Source organism: Dendropsophus ebraccatus, chromosome 6 (assembly GCF_027789765.1).
Source record: "Dendropsophus ebraccatus isolate aDenEbr1 chromosome 6, aDenEbr1.pat, whole genome shotgun sequence".
NCBI lineage: Eukaryota > Metazoa > Chordata > Amphibia > Anura > Hylidae > Dendropsophus > Dendropsophus ebraccatus.
In genome coordinates, this window is record NC_091459.1 from 120,584,241 (window position 1) to 120,603,248 (window position 19,008).

At 41.6% G+C, this 19,008-nt stretch overlaps 1 protein-coding gene across 4 annotated transcripts in view; it reads right to left on the bottom strand.

The window, feature by feature from the left end:
• Positions 1–2,093: 2,093 nt before the first annotated feature.
• PNOC (prepronociceptin) overlaps positions 2,094–19,008 on the bottom strand; it is a 102,664-nt gene continuing 85,749 nt past the window's right edge. For all 4 annotated transcript variants that reach the window (XM_069975781.1, XM_069975780.1, XM_069975777.1 and 1 more), the window contains one exon: positions 2,094–2,943. In XM_069975781.1, the coding sequence (XP_069831882.1) occupies positions 2,347–2,943 (597 nt within the window). In that variant the 3' untranslated portion in view covers positions 2,094–2,346. The remainder of the gene's footprint in view (positions 2,944–19,008) is intronic.

Genomic DNA, 19,008 nt, shown 5'->3' on the forward strand with positions numbered 1-19,008 from the left:
CCAATGAGACTTCACTATGGGTGTGGAGCTGAGATTGTTTTATTATTCAGAATTCATGGACTACATGGAAATGATCATGGAGAGTAGGCAATATGATACCCAATAGGAAAAGCTGTTGTTTTGGTAATCCATTAATCAATACATCAATAGACTAGCCAGTTATTTTAAAGGCCCACTGGGCTGATGGATCCACTTTAATTTGCTTTTTTGAAGCAAAACCCATACTTTTTTTGACATTTTCTCAATAGTCACCTTTGATCCATTACTCCAGGCCCCCATGCCTAAGAGGGCCTCTATCACATAAAAAGAGACATATTGGCCCCCACAGGTACCAGGGCCCAGATGTGACTTCTGCTTCAGCATCTTTTATAGCTATGTCTATGGGGAATAGACAAACAACTGTAGATGTATGAAGCCATCTAGACCAATCCAGAAGACCATGTTGTTATATCAATGAGACCTTTTAGGTGCTGGTTGGAAGTATATTATTTAATTTTAGGGGTTAGAAACCAGGTTGATCAAAGATCATCTACATGGTGACCTTAGAAGTCCATTGCCTCAGACCATGGCTATGCTTACCAGGCCTCATACAAACACCCATGTTGAACTGCTCCTCCATGTTCCTCTGGAGGAATATGGAGATTTTGTCAATATTCATTATATGTCATGGTATGGAGGCACCATATGGCAGCACACTGGGTCAATTGTCATGTAGAGGAGCTTGACATTTTTGTTTTTCCTACAGGTTCCATTGGCTAGTTCTAAACTTTTCAAATACAGTATCTAGAAGAAAAGCTTTATTATTATTTTTTATATGTGTAAGCCATTTTTTCTCCAGAGATGCCATTTTTCATACTCCTGAACCAAAGGGCGTGAAATTGGAAAAACTATTACTTTCTTATTTTCATCCGACTTCCAATAGAGATTATTATCCCCTGTAGAGATCTTCTACTTTGAAAATCATTTTTGTTTGAAGTAAAGTTTTTCTTTTGAAGTTTCTGGTAAGAGGGATATAATGCTCATGAAGTTAATATGTTTATTTCCAACATAGCTAGGGGCCCCCCAAACATCAATTGCGGAAAATATCATTTGTGTCTTTTCCACTCCATAGCTTTCACTGTGCCATAACATTATTACATGAGCCAAGTTATCATATTGTCGTCTCATAGTACTTAAACCCCACCCCCTTTGAAATAGCCATACCCCTTTCTTATATACACCAAATGTCTAAAATACAAGTGAGCCATTTTCAGTAGTAAGTCTAACCCATTGGGTTTTGTTGCTTTTTAAAATGGAGAGGTAAATTTTCAGGGGTTTAGCAACACAGAGTCTTCCCTATAAGGTGCCCTATATTGGGTAATAGTGGTAGATTCCCCTATCCTACTACAGTCCCCCAGGTTGTCCTAAATTACCATACGCAATGAGACATCCCACCATCTATGGTCAATGAGACAAATTTCAGAAGGAGATTTTCCCATATTGAACCACTTACTGCGTATGGTCAACCTTCAGCTTTCAACTAGTAGGTCAACTGGTGGATGAAATAAGGAATTATCTTGTTGCAAGGTTTTTAGTGCTAGTATGGGGATTAGACTAGACTCATTGGGTCCTTTAAAAATACCAGACAAAATAGCACAGCAAGCAGCACAATTTTGTCAGATATCATGTAGGAAACCAGAAGGAATCCATTGAAGTCAATGCGGCTCACTGGGTGCCTTTGGTCTTTGGTGTGCGGTAGGTCTGCCAACTCTTTTTTTCATTCTTGTGCTCCAATGATGGAGCAGACGAATGGAAGAAATCAATGCAGATGTGAACCTAGAAGCTATATCCAGGAGAAGAAGAACAAGGCCACTTTCTTCCAAAAGAGTGCAATGTCTGTCCATAAGTGGTGTTTGGTCAAAGTGAATGGAACTGACCAGTAATACCAATATTTTACTCATAGACACTCTTTTTGCGCATGTCTAGGAGGACGCCAGCAAACCTTAAGGGATCCACAACAGGTCCATGGGCCTACCCTACAATTCTAGCAGGAATGTGCAGTCGTGGCAAAAGTAAATGTTTAATTAATGAAAGAATTTGACCTCGGTGCCAAGTGAGACCCAATTTGCATGCAATATATTTACACAAATATTGTATTCAATGAGCGGAAAAGAAATATTAGACAGTGAATGAAGTTGGTGGAGCTCTCCAGGATATGAGCAGAACATCATCCAGTAGCCATGAGCCAAAACATCATTGACATTTTTTTTTTTTTGAGAAATTCCTAAAGTATACTCTGATGTGAGGTTGACTTTCTGCCTTCTCAGTTCTAAATCAAATAACTATGTGCATCAATGAACAATAGTCTTAGATTTCATTTTGCTCATTCAGTTCATTCATATCATTGGTGAAGCTGTCATACTCTGCAGAACGTGTGGACATCCCCAAGTATTGTCGTAGAAACTCGCTAAACCTCTTCTGATTGTTCCATTTCCGGGCTGACTTTCGAACACCAATAAAGCCTCCGTAACGCTTCTGAAGATCTTTCGAGGGACCCATGAATTTCCTGTAGCTGTATTTCCCTTTTACAAAGCCACCAAATCTCTTAGCTATGGCATTTGTAGGATCCTGCAAGTCCCCGAATTCATCAGGGCCAGTGCTCATCCCCAGAGCGGTTTCTCCACCGTCAATGCTGGTGTCGTCTTCTTCTCCTTGCTCGTGGATCAGCTTATTGATTTTCGACAATCTTTTCTCATCCTTAATTTTACTTAAATCAATCACTTTTGTCAGATCGCTCAGTCGCTTGAAGTTGCTAGTGAACGGGCTGTCTTCTAGGTTGAAGGGTTTAAAGTCTTCTTCGAAACTGTCCATGCTGAGCTGTATCGATGACTTTACAAGAACTGTTTTGCATGCACCCCACATGGAGCTTGAGTAGATCTTTCCTTCACACTCCACAATGCAAACCTATGAATGCAAAAAGGTACATGTTAGAAGGATCTATGGAACATGGCAATATGGTATATTTCACATTGGTATTGTATCTGAGATTCTGCAACGAATGTATGGAAGCATATTGTGGACTTCTTCAAGCTTGAGGTAGACTGGTCAGTGGAAACAGTATAATAAAAATAGATGTCCTCTCCTATGGGCGACATCCAGAGACCTGTGTATTGGCTGCATCTGATATAAGAGCCCGACTCCCTCTATGTGAATTGGGCACCATCAGAATCGTTAATGTCTGGGCAGCCCGTGCCGCATGATAATCGAGCGGTGTAATAGGCTCTGAAAGCGAGTGACGATCTAATACATCAGCGCTCGCTAACCGCCCATCGAGCCATCTAATATGGCCCTTAGTCTATATATCCTGAACCAGCATATTATATCTTCTGCATTGTCCAATGTTGTGACTAGTTACAATTACTACATACAACTAAACTGATTGAGTGATTTCTGTACCTGCTCAAGGGCATATCAGGGGGGTGTTCACAGGGTAGGTCCACAGTATGTACAATAATAATAATAATAATAATAATTAATAATTAAAAGTAAAAGTCACCTAACTGAAAAAAGGAATGTTAAAGATGATTAAAATAAAATTATAATAAAAAATCTTAGTTTGCAGTCACAAAAAAACAGACTCCTATAGCTGTGTAGACATAAAACTAAAAAGTAGTGAATGCAATCTAAAATGGTAAAAAGTAAAAAAAAAATTATTTGACAGAACACGACTGTAGAAAAATAACCTGTCCCCAATGAAGGGGTTAATCTACGCAGTGTGAGGTTAATTAAATCCGCCACTCACATGCTGTGTTATAGGCGCAAAGCATGGCTAGAGGCACACAGCGCCATCTGCTTGCTCTAGCATAGGTGCTCTGCTGGGCTAGTCCTGTCACTTAGTATTTTATTTGCCCTTTACTCAGGCACCGGTGCTTTACGTATGTCCTAAGTCAGACTTCACGTGCGTCATACTTGCCTATAGGCGCAGGCGCTAATTAAAGGACCTGTAGAGCCCGCTCTCCAAAAATAAATACAGGCTAGAACTCTTCTTGGTGACTGGAATGATGGCATTTTTCTTTCTGGAGGATACTTTATTCTAAAGTTATTGCATTTCACAATTCAGAGTTTTGACTGAATTGGGTCACTTGATTAGGACTAGAGGGCGCTGTTTCACTGTGGTCAATGAAAATTACATATATTACTCCTAGTGGTAAGATGCGGTATTGCAATAAAAGTAATAATTACCTCAAAAACACCCCAGCTGTACAGCATTATGTATACAGCGAAACCTCCTTGAGAAGATCACCCCTATATTCTTTGACCAATTTTCAGTTCCTCCATTATGACCATCTACTCAGAGAAGAACACCCCATCTCAATGAGGTTAAATAAATATATACACACACACAGTGGAGAAAATAAGTATTTGATACACTGCTGATTTTGCAAGTTTTTCCTCCTACAAGATTGGAGAGGTCTGTCATTTATGATAAGATAATCACATTGTATGATTTATAAAAAAAAAATATTATTCTGCACTTTATTACATGAAATAAGGGTTTGACCACCAACCAACCAGCACAGGCTCTCACAGACCCGTTAGTTTTACTTTAAGAAGCTCCTCCTACTCTGCACTTATTACCTGGATTAATTGTACCTGTTTGACCATGTAACATGTATAAAAAACACCTTTCCACATACTCAATGAATCACACTGCAACCTCTGTACCATGGCCAAGACCAAAGAGCTAAGGACACCAGGGCTAAACTTGTAGACCTGCGCAAGGCTGGGTTGGGCTACAAAATAATAGGCAAGCATCTTGATGAGAAGGCAAAAATTGTTGGTACAATTATTAGAAAATGGAAGAAACACAAGACGACTGTCAATCTTGCTCGGTATAGGGTTCCATGCAAGTTCTTGCCTACTGGGGTAAGGATGATTCTGAAAAAGGTCAGGAATCTGCCCTGAACTTGGATTATAATCCTGCAGGGCACACAAGGTCCTCCTGCTCACTCCAGGCCCGTTAGAAGATCAACAATGACTCTGGATGATCCAGAGGAGGCATGGGAAAAGGTGATGTGGTCAGATGAGACCAAAATAGAACTTCACTCGTTGTGTTTGGAGAAAGAAGAGGGATGAGTACAACCCCTAAAGAGCACATGAAGCATGGGTGGTGGAAACATCATACTTTGGGGGTGCTTTTCTGCAAAGGGGACAGGATGACTGCACCATATTGAAGGGAAGATGAATGGGGCCATTTATTGTAACATTTTGGCCAACAACCTTCTCGCCTCAGTAAGACCAAGATGGGTGGAGGCTGGGTCTTCCAGCATGACAATAACCCGAAACAGCCAGGGCAACTAAGGACCTCAGTTTTTATAAAGATAACATAATAATAAAGAAACACCTTTTCTAATTTATCATATAAAAAAATCATCTTAACAGCAAATAATATACATAATTGGCATTGGCATGGCATTGGATAATTTCTGTTCTGTCTGAGATGATAAGAAGTAGGAGGCTGCTGCTGAAAAGTGATATGTACAGAACTACAGTGAAAGGTGACACCGGTATATACTGTAGCTCAGACTCCTCTGTCCTGTATAATCACTCCTGCACAGGTCACAAAGCATGCCCAGTAACCTTTACCTATACATATCAATGGGAGAGCTTCTGTCCATTGTTGGCAATATCCATCAGGCCTGATATAAAGGATATGACTAAATGCTGTTAAAACAGCTAAGACAGGATGGCTGCCCCTATAATAATATACAATGACATCTAAAAGACCACAACAAACAAATGTATTATTAAAAAAAACCAACACAAAACGAGTTTTTGTCTCTGGCTCCAAGCCGTAAAAGAAAATCTAGATGACACATTCCCTTTAAGGGGTTAATGAAGATCAGAGAGGGAATGCCTCATTTTCTCCTGACTTTACAGCAGTCTCCACTGAAGCGCAGCGTGTATTGATCTCTGGTAATAGTGATCTAATATCCAGCTGCTGCCATTGTCATAGATAAAGGGAAAAGCAAAGAAAATACGGCCACTAAAATGAAAAAATATATATATATATATAATTTTTTAAAAATCTAAAATATATAAAAAAAATTAATCTTTAGAACAAGACTTTCTATTATTTATTAGTTTTTACTATTAGCCTAGGGGTAGGTTGTGACATTAGGTTGCCTGTGCGCTGTGGTACACACAATGTTTTAGGCTGGAATCACACATGGCAGTTTTTGTGCCAAAACCAGAAGTGGATCCAACAGAGAAGAGAAAGGCAAGTCCTCCCTTTATATTTTTTATTCCATTTGAATCCACTTCTGACTTTGGCACAAAAGCGGCCATGTGTGATTCCAGCCTCAAGGTAGCTTAGCCACACACATGAACCTTAGGCTTGGCTGACTGTTCATGTGTTCTGAAAGAAGAGGACACCTCTAATGGTGGCTTATCTCCCAGAAAAAATAATGATCAGACCGTTGAAACCCAACATGCTTAAAGGGGTACTCGGGTGAACTAAACATATTTTTCCAAGGCAAATAGTTTCAGAAAGTTATACTGATCTGTAAATTTCTTCTATGTAAAAATATCAAGTGTTCCAGTGCTTATCATCTGCTGTATGTCCTGTGGGGAGTGGTGTATTCTTTCCAGTCTTACACAGTGCTCTCTGCTGCCACCTTTGTCTATGTCAGGAATTGTCTAGAGCAGTAATAAATTCCAATAGAAAACGTCTCCTGCTCTGAACAGTTCCTGACATGGACAGAGGTGGCAGCAGAGAGCACTGTGTCAGATTGAAAAGAATACACCGCAGCTCTGCCACACACAGACACCTAATTTGAATTGAATAAAAGAAACAGTCTCTGAACATCTTCATTATGTATTCTTTAGTCAAATTCTTCCTGCTTCCTCCCAGGCATGTGACAAACCACAAACCTGTGACATTATTAAAGATCCTGCAGATGTCCAGAACCTACTAAGCTATGTTTTGAGAGAGTTTTTTTGTAATAGTTAGCTGGATACAATGGACACACCGCATCCAGCTTCCTACTCTGCCCCAATCACACAGATCAGTGCCGGGCAGGAGAAGGAAGACAATTGTACAACTTCCACAACTCCCTCCCTGACAGCTGTTCCTCTTGACAGCCTCACACACATACCCGCTCTGCTTGGCTGAGCATACACGTGTTTTTAAAGGGGAGAGGGGAATAAGCCACTGCCAGACACTTCTCCAGAAAGAACAAAAGGATTTGGTGTTAGTCCTCAGAATGCCCATGTCTTCCTACTAACATCATCTGTTCCTCCCATACAGACGAAATAGTCGACTGATCCAACAACGCTTCTCTAATGTGTATTGGGGCCCTAGGGCCTTTCCCCCAGCTTGTGAAGCACAGGTCTAGTGTAAGTAATGTAAGAAATAAAAAAGAGTCACTAAAAAAGAATGTATTGAAAGCTTTAGCATCAATCACTGTGCCGGGTCAATGAAGAGTGGCCCGGTGTGCCGGATACTTAACCTGCTTAATGATTCGGAAAAATGAAAAATATCAGCGGTGTAATTATGGCCGTAATGAGAACAAATGAACGGGCCGGTGTAATGTCAGCACCGCAGCTGCTGCTTTCTATTACAGGGTGTCAGGGTAGTGGTATTTACAGGGACTGTTCTGTAGCGTCCCCTCATCAGTCTCTAATGTGAGGTCAGGGTAGGGAAGGCGATGCATTATGTACTGGAGGGCAAATTCTATCATCTTACAGAAAATAAGGGCAGCGACAGAAACCCTCCACAATGCTTCTCTTATTTTCTTGTCTATTGGGCATTAGGGCTCTTAAAGGGACTGTACAGTCAGAGAATGACCTGTTGTGTGAAATTATATTTTATTGTTAGACATGTTTTGTTTTTTTGTCAATGGTTTTCAAATTTTGCATAACCTCTGCACACATCACAGAGCATGCTTACAACTCCCCCATAAAGTTCAATAGGCAATAATCACAGCTCCCCCCTCTCCGCACACTCACAGAATGATGTCTACACAGGTCCACAACTCTCTCCCATAGAGGTCAACAGGTGATAATAACAGCTCCTCCCTCCACACAATGACCTCTGCATGGGTCACAGAGCATGTCCACAACACTCGCCAATAGAAGTCAATAAATGACCTCTAGCCTACAAAGTCCTATGGTCCATGTGGCTGCTGAAAGACAAATCTCTGACCTAATGTTAACAGCATCTCAGGCAAGATGGGTGCCCTATAATCAGGCACAAAAAATAGAAAAAATGACATGCTAGAGGGCCAAACTAATCATCATTAAGTGCAAGCTCTTACAAAGTATTATAATAATACTGTCCCTAAGCACCAAATAATACCACTGCATACTTTAATAATACCACCACACAGTACCTGAATTATACTATAACAAAGTACTGTAATAATACCACTACATAGTACCAAATGATACTATAACAAAGTACTGTAATAATACCACTACATAGTACCTAAATGATACTATAACCAAGTACTGTAATAATACATCAGAAACTACTGTAATAATACCAAAACATAGTACCTAAATAATATCAGTACAAAACAATGTAATATCACCACACAGTACCTAAATTATACTATAACAAAATACTGTAATAATACCACTATATAGTACCTACATGATAAAGTAACAAAGTACTGTAATAATACCACCACATAGAGCCTAAATTATACCATTACAAAATACCCTAATAATACCACCGCACAATACCTAAATTATTGTATAACAAAGTACTGTATTAATACCACTATATAGTGCCTACTTGATAACAAAGTACTGCCACTGTGCTCCCTGTCCAGGCACTCACCAGAGAAGGAATTCTTCTGGCAGTGCCTCTGACTGCATTATATGCAATGAAACTGCCGAAAGAATTCCGTCTCTGGCGAGAATTCTGTTTGCCCTCGTGTGCATGGACAGGGAGCACAGTGGCAGGATTTTGACAGCATATCCCACCGACCGCAAAGAATCATAGTTGCACTTTAATTCTGGCATCTGAATTTATTTTGAGGGTTGCTCTAAGATTTGATGGCTATCATGTCCCATCCTGTGATTTCTGACATTTGCCATGATGTTTTCTACCTATAACATGATACCACCATGGGATCTAAGGAACATACGAGTCCTTCCTGGTCAAACATGCAATGTTTTGGCTCTGAATGCAGTGAATCTTTCCCAACCTTCTCATAACACATTGACCATTGAACCTATTGGGCCAACAAAGAAGGCCACTTAGTTGCTTAGTATGAGAAAGCCTCAATGTATTTAGGGTTAGAAGGGTGCATGAGAGATCAGTAGACCAATTGTATAATTGGGAATCTATGGCTGGAGCAACCTTTCCAGTGACTCAACTCTTGTTTTGCTTATCTTTTGACTCCCGTGTCTGGGGAAGACGGTATCATCAGGGATGTTCGATACCGTCCTAGGGCTGCCAGAAAAACATAAATACAGCCTATGGCTTATGGCTGTATCCATGTTTTCCTGGACTCTGTAAGCAGCATTGAACTTCCCCAGATGCCGGGAGTCAAATGCCAAGCGTTTGGGTTGCGAGAACGTTGCCGAACCTGTACAGTTCAGCAACTCTTCTCAACATTAGTCATGAGCTCTGCTTCAGGGTTAGACCAAAGGAAACACCCACACGGTGGGTTGTTGTCTTGTACCACGTAGGATCCTCTAAACCGGTAGAGCGACGCGTTTTTACAGTCTATTCGCTTATGGTTTCCACTTTGCAATAAAAGGTACTTTAAAAGCCTTATGATTTCTTTAATACGTCAACAAAATGTCGAGCGTCGGGCTCCAGTATATACTTAATGCGGAACAAGTGCAGAAATAACACTCCACTGAAATGTGTCATTTTAACATTTCCCATTTTTCATTTCATTCATTATCGTCCATCAACACTTCAACATCGACGAAAAGTGGAACTTTAATGGGATGAAATAAATTGAAAAAAAAACAAAAAACAAAAACACTTGTTAAATAAAAAGAATATATAACAAATTAGGGTTAACCCCTATGGTTAAAGACATTCGGACATGCTGGTGATTATGGGGGTTCTCTGCAAATTTTTGAATCTTTTTTGATTTGTACATACACCCCAATATAAAAGCCACTAAGGACTCAGAGGTATAGCTAGGGGGTGCAGGAAAAGAGGGGTACTAGAGTACTTGGGCTAAAAGCAGGGACTCCCAGTGTGGGTGGGTTCACACTGAGGAATCCATGCAGAGAAGTTCTTGCGGATTCCGTCCATTGTCCCTGCTCACAGCGGCGTGCCTTTCCAGCCGTCCCTTAGACTCAATTCTATGGTCGAGCGAATTCCGCCATCCGCCGAAAGAACTGACACATCCTATAGAACTGACACGGAATTCACCGTCCGATAGAATTGAGTCTATGGGACAGACGGAAATGGGCGCCATTGTGAGCAGGGACAAGCGACAGAATCCGCCAGAACTTCTCAATGCGATTTCCTCAGTGTGAACCCACACTGTTTCTGTACTTACTGACTAGAGAGACATACATTGTATGCCTGTAGCTCAGCCCAGTTAATGTGCCATCTGGAGATATGTGCCAACACTTCGGATTGGTTGGGTGCTCGCTGGCTGGCCCAGTGAGTGTACTGTGAGCAAGAGGAACAATGTGTATGCCTTCTGCACAGTGTGTAGATTTGTTAAAAGAGGTACTGTCATGAAAACGAACTTTTACATGTCAGAGAGAGATCAGACCTCGACTGATCAGGAGAATGAGATGGGAGAAGTCTAACTCAGTACATTCTTCTTCCAGCTCTGTGTCACATGAGGAAAGAGCTGCGCAATGCAAGTCTATTGGGCACATCTCTTTATACTGACACAGAGCGGGGTGAGGGTCGCGGGGCAGCGCAGTCTACTCCCCGCTCCTTCTTCTGATCGGTCTAGGTCTGAACACTCAGACCCTGACCGATAAAAAACTTTGACATGTGGGGTGTCCCACCACAGGTGTTTCTAGATTGGGCACCTGTCACAAAAGTCCTGTACCGTGGAGTAAAGTGGTAATGAAGGTGCATTCTCAGGTTTTACCACAATGTCACTGTATATATTTATTTATGTTGCACAGCTGTAGTAAATTAAGTTATTGTTGTATCTTGTGATTCTGTGCACCAATGAGAGATGATCTTATCTTTCTACCTATCTCTACTCTCTTTTATTCTGTGCACTCGCTTCTCCACCACAGGAGCTTTTACACAAACCCTGTAGGAAGTAGTCACATGGGGAGTGTAGGTCCTTTTTAGTTAGTTCTTTTCTGATTTTCAGCGGAGCAAGACACACAGATCAGTCATCCCTGCTGAACTTAGCCAGCTGGGACAAACCAGCTGTGGTGTTAGGACACACGTATGGAGAACTCAGAGACTTTCTTTCCTAAAGCTACACTTATAGTCAAGATGCAATGCTAAACACTTAAAAGGAAGACAAGTCAGAGAACACCTCAACCCACACCGTGAACATTTCTATACTGTGCAGGACCATATCCTAGACTGAGGAACTGATCTGGATAGAGCAAAGCAGCCATAGTCAAGGCCTACGTACTCTATCTCACAGAGCAGGTGACACCGGGACATGCTTGGAAATTTGCTCAACTCAGGTTACCAAGACTGGGGCTTGTGTCACCCATGTAGGATGGGTAGCCCGACACTGCAGGGCAGAAGGTGGTCTATAGCGACAAAGGTCGAAACACATGCATAAGTATTCTACTTTCAAATATTTGTTCTTCAAGTATCTCTCTTCACAAGTTCCAGCAGAGCACACTACTAAATTGGGTTGGGGCTCTTCTGACAAACTCCTCTCTACTCTTCTGAACTCTCTTCTCTACTTACCCAAACCAGCACTACTAATTCATTGTATTAAAAGAAACTAAAATAATTTGGCCCTCACTGGGAATTCTTTGCGCTTTTATACAATGATGAGAAAATGATGAGAAAAAATAAAAAAGTAATAACTATATTTTATTTTTATCAGGGGAATTAAACCAAAGAAAACAAACTGGTGCTGGTCTCACACAGCTCTTACAGGCTGGGAGATTCAACTATATATGATTGCAGACACTGGCTGGCAACTGAGTGAGCAGGAGGAGTGGCAGCATTAATTATTAATGAAGAAGAGGGAGGAGGAAGGAGTGGTAAGGTGTGCCAGAGCGCAGTATAAACGCTGAGCCACAACTCCTCATTGACTCTTTATTACAGTAGAAGACGTGAAATTCTTTTTTTTGAATCAGATCATTTTTTTATTAAAGTCACAAAAAACTTTGCATTTCTGTTTTGAAAATACAATCAAACAGGACACAAAAACAACAAAGCGCAAGTACAGGAAGAGCAGGAAGTCTGTTAGAACTGTACATATTAGTAATGATTGGCGAGTCAATTTACAAAGTTGTGTATACTGCCTCCCGGCGAACATTGTGCTTGAACAGATAAGTAACATCAAAACACTTTTACACATACTAAATCAAACATCTATTAGAACTACTTGTACATGTCCACAGTACCGCACACAAGAATAGCCCAGTTGAGCCAGCTAGAAAAATAGAGCGTCCCACTACACATATCTAAATATACCCACATAAGTGTCCTGAATATCTCAGTTTTACATAGCGTTAAAAAACATCTGAAGTGGGTTCCTACAGATCCGCAGCAAGAGTTGCGAGGGTAACCCTGGTGTGTCAATCCATTTCCCCCATATTGCCTCAAATTTGCGCATGCATTTCCTCTTAATATACACCCCTCGCTCCAATCTTATCACTGTATTCATTCTGTTCTTAAATTCCTTTAAGGTAGGTGAGTCTGAGTGGGTCCACTTGGAGGCTATAATTTTCCTGGCTTGGAACAAAACACGCTGAATACCTAGGGCAGTGGGATCCTCTAAATGCAGTTCATCGAGAAGACCCATTACACATTGTTTAGGCGTGTGGCCCAGCGGAATGCCAAAGACATCTTTTATTAGACCAAGTATACCCTTCCAATATCCCTCTAGCTCCCTACAGCTCCAAAACATATGCAATATGTGCGTATCCAGTTCTCCACACCTAGGACAATCAGAGTTTGGTCTATAACCTATTTTATGGAGCATATAAGGTGTTCTATATACCCTATGGAGTAGGAACAATTGGGGCATCCGCTGGGCCTCACCCAACGATAGGGTCGGAGTCAAGGAAAGGAATTCGTCCCACTGTGCATCGTCCACCTCCCCCACATCAGCACTCCATTTAGCCCGCACCTGTAGCGGCTGCCGACTGACCCTCGCACTGAGCAGTTCACCATAGGCTGTCGTGATGGTACCTCGTACATTTCCCCCACCACCCACCTCTACCAGCAAAGAGTGCGATCCCAGATTCAGTGGTGTTTTGGAATGTTGGGTCTGAGAAGACGTGAAATTCTGCATAATCCACTGCACGGACAATTACCAAAATGTACCATCCTCACTAGGGAACTTCCAGCTATAGCACACTGTCAGCGCCTGAGGTAGGGCCCTGGTGCTGACAGATTCTCTAAAGCCTGTGTAAACTACTGTTAATCTCTGCATTAAAGAGACAGTATACGGTATTTGCTGCAAAGAGAAAGCCAAGAGAAAAACCAAGCACTGCCTTCTAGATACCATATCATTAATTCTATCTGGAGAACTACAACTCCCAACTGGCCCTACACTACTTAACTTCTTAAAGTGGTGTACATAGCAAAAGTAGGAAAGCTTTGGAAGTCAAATTGACTTCAGTAGAGATGAGCTGCAATACCGCACAGAACCTGAGAATATGTGAGGGCGCATTTCTTAAAAAAACAACTATTTTTTTAATACTGGTTCTAGAATGAAACATAAGGAAATGTCTGATAAAGCATCAGAGCTAATTGTCTAATACAAAGCAATGATTCCGATGACTGGCTGTGTACACCACGAGTTATGTCAATTACATGCAAATCAATGGAGGATTATTACATTGCTAAGAGCGGCTTATAATCAGGATTGCAATTTCGCTGACGAAGTTTAATACAAAAACATTAACATTCTCCAAATAGAACTGACAAGGACATAATAAGATGTAAGAAGACCAAAAACGTCCCGGGAATAAAATGTTACTTGTTACTATATAAGGGGGCCCAGTCAGACCTATATATAGCATGTTATGTATATACACACCTAAAGGTCCCTAACTCTTCATACACCTTAGACTTTAATCAGCCATCAATCTAGGGTGATGTCGGTGATTATAGGCGTCGGGCATGATGGAAAACCGGCCATTAATTACTAAAGGTGTATGGGAATCTTTAGTTGTTGATGGTTCAAAGCATCTCACCCCACCATCTCAGGATCCTGTAGTCTATTACTTGCTCCCCTTTTCTCTCCATTGTTGTAGGGGAAGAGAGCGACATGAACCACTGGGCTAACTTAAAAGGCAAATATGAACAGGTTAGATGAAGCGAACCTTCAGATAGCCCCTTATAGCGCCTGGGGTACTGAGGAGAAAGATATGTGTCTTACCTTCCTCCTCGGCGCCAGTTGCATACTGTTAGTTGGCGTAACCTTGGCTCTGAAGCACTTCCACTTCACTGGCCCATCCGCTCTATTGATTATCATAAGAAGTAAAAGGCCGATGACACGGCAATGCTCGTAACAGCGCTTTAGAGCGGAAGGTACCCTGACTAACAGCACAGGACCGAGGAAGGTAAGACACAAATCTTCCTTCTCAGTGTCCCGGGCCCTATTAGGGGCTATCAGCAGGTTAGATTTGTCTAACCTGCTGATAGTTCCCCTTTAAAGAAGAACTCAGTGACAGAAAATCTGGGGGGGGGGTCTCGCATTGTATGGTCAGCTCTCCTATCACACACCACCAAAACCTCTGTTACCACACAATGGCATTATACTGACTGAATTGTTGCATTAGAAAGAGCATTGTCTCCTGGTAAGCTGCAGAGCTGATAATATAATTAGCCACTTACTTACATCATTCTGTTCAGCCGTTCTCCTAATATGCAGGAAAATAGGATTCTTGCCACACCCCTCCCCCCGCCATCCAGCTGCTGATTCACAGTTGACGGCCTATACACAGCATGGAAAGATAACTGCAATCAGCAGCTGGTGGGCAGAGTTCCCTGGAGCTCATGAATATCCAGGAACACTGATCACACGCACACATGGAGAGGACTACATTTTGTCCATGTTATTTAGGAGGATATATCCGAATTGCACAGAACAATGTAAGTGATACATCATTCTGTTCAGCTTCTCTGTCACTAGTTTATGCTACCCTTAAATAGGAAAGCATATACCTGCTGACAGAGTCTCTTTAAAGGGGTTATCTCAAGACTTAAAGTTACCCCCTACCCTGGAGCACCATATTACGTCCAATCTGCTCATTGCCAGAGGTGCATGGAGCAGGAGTACCATCTATATTACAGTCTTGGAAAACCTCTTTACCATAATAAAAAGTTTTCACCTGACCTGGTTATTACTTGGACATACCAGCTGACAAAGTAATAAAATGAGCAAACTAATAAAATATAATTAAATTCTATAACAATGGATAAATACTATCTACATAAATGAAGATGGAACGTTCTCCATGTAAACCCCCTCCTCTCTTCCTACCTGTTTTCCATTCTGATCTATAGACAGATGCTGCATCTGAAAGGCTTTTAGACTGTAAGGGGGTGTTTGTTAAAGTGTGGGTGTCCATGGGAACAAGGCATTTTAGATGTTGCGCTTGTCGTATCATTATTCTTTTTTGAGATATGATTTACAGCGAAACAGATAAAAGTTTACGAGCAAAGAAGGCACAGGCCGTGGTGTAATGCTCTGTACTATACACATATGACTGGGAAGGTTGTAAGCCTTTGCCCGGGTTCTTTAGATGCATAGTGTTGCATTAGACACCAGGGGGCACCAGAGCTGCAGGTACACACTGGGTATGGCCCAGGCTGAGCTGCCAAGCCCACATGGATCGGTAAGGGTGTGATAGAAAAAGAGCATGGCCCTAACAAGAGAGCTGTCAATGGTATCTATAATAAGTATTATATACATGGAGTGCGGCAGGAGATGTTTGTTGTTCCCAGTCAGCTGTGTGTTAAATATGGTGAACATATAAAAAAATGGTGAGGTTAAAAAAGAAAAACATGAGTAGATCAAGAACAAAGGCTGAGTTATACCTTCTAAATGTGAGGAATCCAAAATCTACGCCAAAGGTTGTAGCTTCAATCTTATCCTATTTTGTTAGAAGGGTCCTCCAAAACTAAGCTGATCAGTGGGTGTATGGCTGTGGACCTTCAGCAGATGCCCTCTGCGGGGCTGCCTCAGGGCAAATTAAGTATTGCATACTACCCAAGGGTTTGCTGGGTTGTCCATATAATCTATGGACAGGGTAGGTCCTCCAGGGGGAGATACTCATTGTTGCTTCTTCCTTTTCCTTTACTTCTACCCTTTTCGAGTATAGGGAAGTTACAGAACACCATCTCTTTGTAACGCGTATCTGTAGTCTAGCTAAAGATAGAAATTCTGCAAGATCTTCCTAATTGAAGGTCTACACAATAAATTCTCATATAGCGAATGATAGTCAGAACACGTTAACTTAGAGATATATATAAAAAAAAGTAAGCCTTATTATCGGCCCCCTGAATACAACTCTTGTCGAGTGAACCCATTGAATGTTAAACGGCCAATTACACCAAATCACAAATGGGCTGATTTCCATTGATTTGAATGTACAATCTCAGGTTATTATTACAACCAATTTCTTCATGTCTATTGAAGGAGCCTTGCAGCTAATCTTCTGCAACAATAAGCAGCCAATTCTTCGCCTAGACCACAGATTTAGATTAATCGAGGAGAAAATAGAACCTGAGACAGAAAAGGACAGGCTTACGGAATATCTATATGCGCTTTACACAACCATAGCGTCGGCGCTCAGGGGGTTAATTCTGCTGTTATTAAAGATTTAGACCAGACGGGCATTAAAAAGAAGTCATTGACTGCCCTGGGCTGCAAACTTTACCGACTGACCTAGTCCCATGAGGTGTATTGTAACATATGTAGCTGGCACAAATATTATAAATGGGTTTGGGGTCCTGAGACTGGTTTATAACTGAACAAGTTTAAAGGGACCTATATACCTTACATTAAAGTTGGAGAATTCAGCCACCTGTCTGAAGTATTTAAAGGATCAAGCATGTTGGATTTTTTACCACCCAACCCTATTGTTCTGGGTGACATAAGCTGCCGCCAGAGCATCACAAACATTCATGTGTATGGGGAGGTAAGGAGAAATAGCCATACATTAGTAATACCTGAGCATTTATGGAAAAACCTTTTCTCCATATATATTGCCGCCAGGTCTCGTGTCACCCCAGACAGAACATCAAAGTCTAGGATAGGAAACAGGACTGCACACCTCTACCACTAGGATGGGCTCTCTTGTAGCGATTGGTTCTTCAACCGATAATCATGAATAGATAAACCACGGCACACCAGTTTCGGATGCAAGTGAAGTCGTTTATTTACAGTGTAAGTAGACAAAACTAGTCTTTACTCCAGCCAGGGTAAGTAAGTGGTTACAAAACATGAGACCAAAATGAGTTACAACGTTTCGGTCCTAACCAGGACCTTCCTCAGGCATAGTATTGTATTGTACATACAGGCAAAGTTTCGGCCCCATGTCATGCTTTAAAACATTCTGTAAACTATAGAAATTCTTTATCACTGGAAGTTCTCTTCTTGAACTCCACTGATGCTGTGATGAGCCCACCCACATGCTGCACCTGTGTCCTATGTCTTGCCTAGTAGGGTCCTGTTGGAACTTTTCACTTTATTTTTTTGACAGGAAGTGATTTGCAACTTCCTGTTCTCAGTGAGCTACCGTCAGTGCACGTGGCTTCTGATTGGCCGCCTGAAAGCCACTTCCTGCTAGAATAGGAAGTATTATTGTGGAGGCATGGCAGATGTTAAGGTGGCTTTATTTATTCAGTTGGTAGATTTGGGTGGGACCTCTAATAATGCTGCGGCACTGTACATATCTTTGTTATCACTCAAATTCGATCTTGTCCCCATGAGGGTTTACACTAAATTGACCTCTTGGTATGTTTTGAAGTGTGGGAGGTATCCAAACAAAAAACAGGGAGAATATACAAACTCGTTGTAGATGTTGTCCTACGTGGGATTTGAACCCAGGACCCCAGTGCTGTAAGGCAACATCAGTGCTACAAAAAAAAACACCTGCAGAGAGTGTCCAGATGACCCACTGCGGTCAGCGCGTTCTGCCGCTCGTATTAAACACAGCAATGTGCAGCAGGCTGTCGCTACCGTGATTTTAACATGTTGAAAGACCATGATCAGCAACATCATGCATTTCGGCTGATCATGGTCTTTTAACATGAGCTATTACACAAACTGATTATCAAACAGCCGATGATTGGTGCAATAGGGCCCTTAAAGTGACATTGTCACCTCCTTTTTGCGAGTGGGTGGGGCCTTGCGGCATTAGCGCCACTTAGCCCCGCCCCCTGTCCCACCTCATCGGGGCGGGGCCAATGTCATAATGCACAAAGGGGGTGACAGTGTCACTTAAATCATCACTACCAGCTGCTGAGCGATCAAAGCTCCAGACAGTGTAGAGGGTCACATGATCGAGGATGATGGAATAGAACAATGGAGAGCTTGGAAAATGTTTTTTTCCAGAGGTTAATTAAGGTCTTTGAAGGGAAGATCAATGAGATTTTTCTTTTACATTGAACATCGATTCCCTGGTGTAATTTAGCGTAGTGTTAAATGAGGCTCTCATTGTTATGTAAAGGATCTTGGACAGAAGTCGGGAAGACATTTCCTGGATATACTTTCAGCTTAAATTCAGTCTTATTATAGTTGGTCCCCAAAGAAGACCTCTTTAGCTTAAACCATCTATTTAGATGACAAATACCACTAGGCTTGTGGAGCTGGCTATGATGGACAATGGTCATGGAATTGGTGGCCTGAGGACATCTTGCTTCAT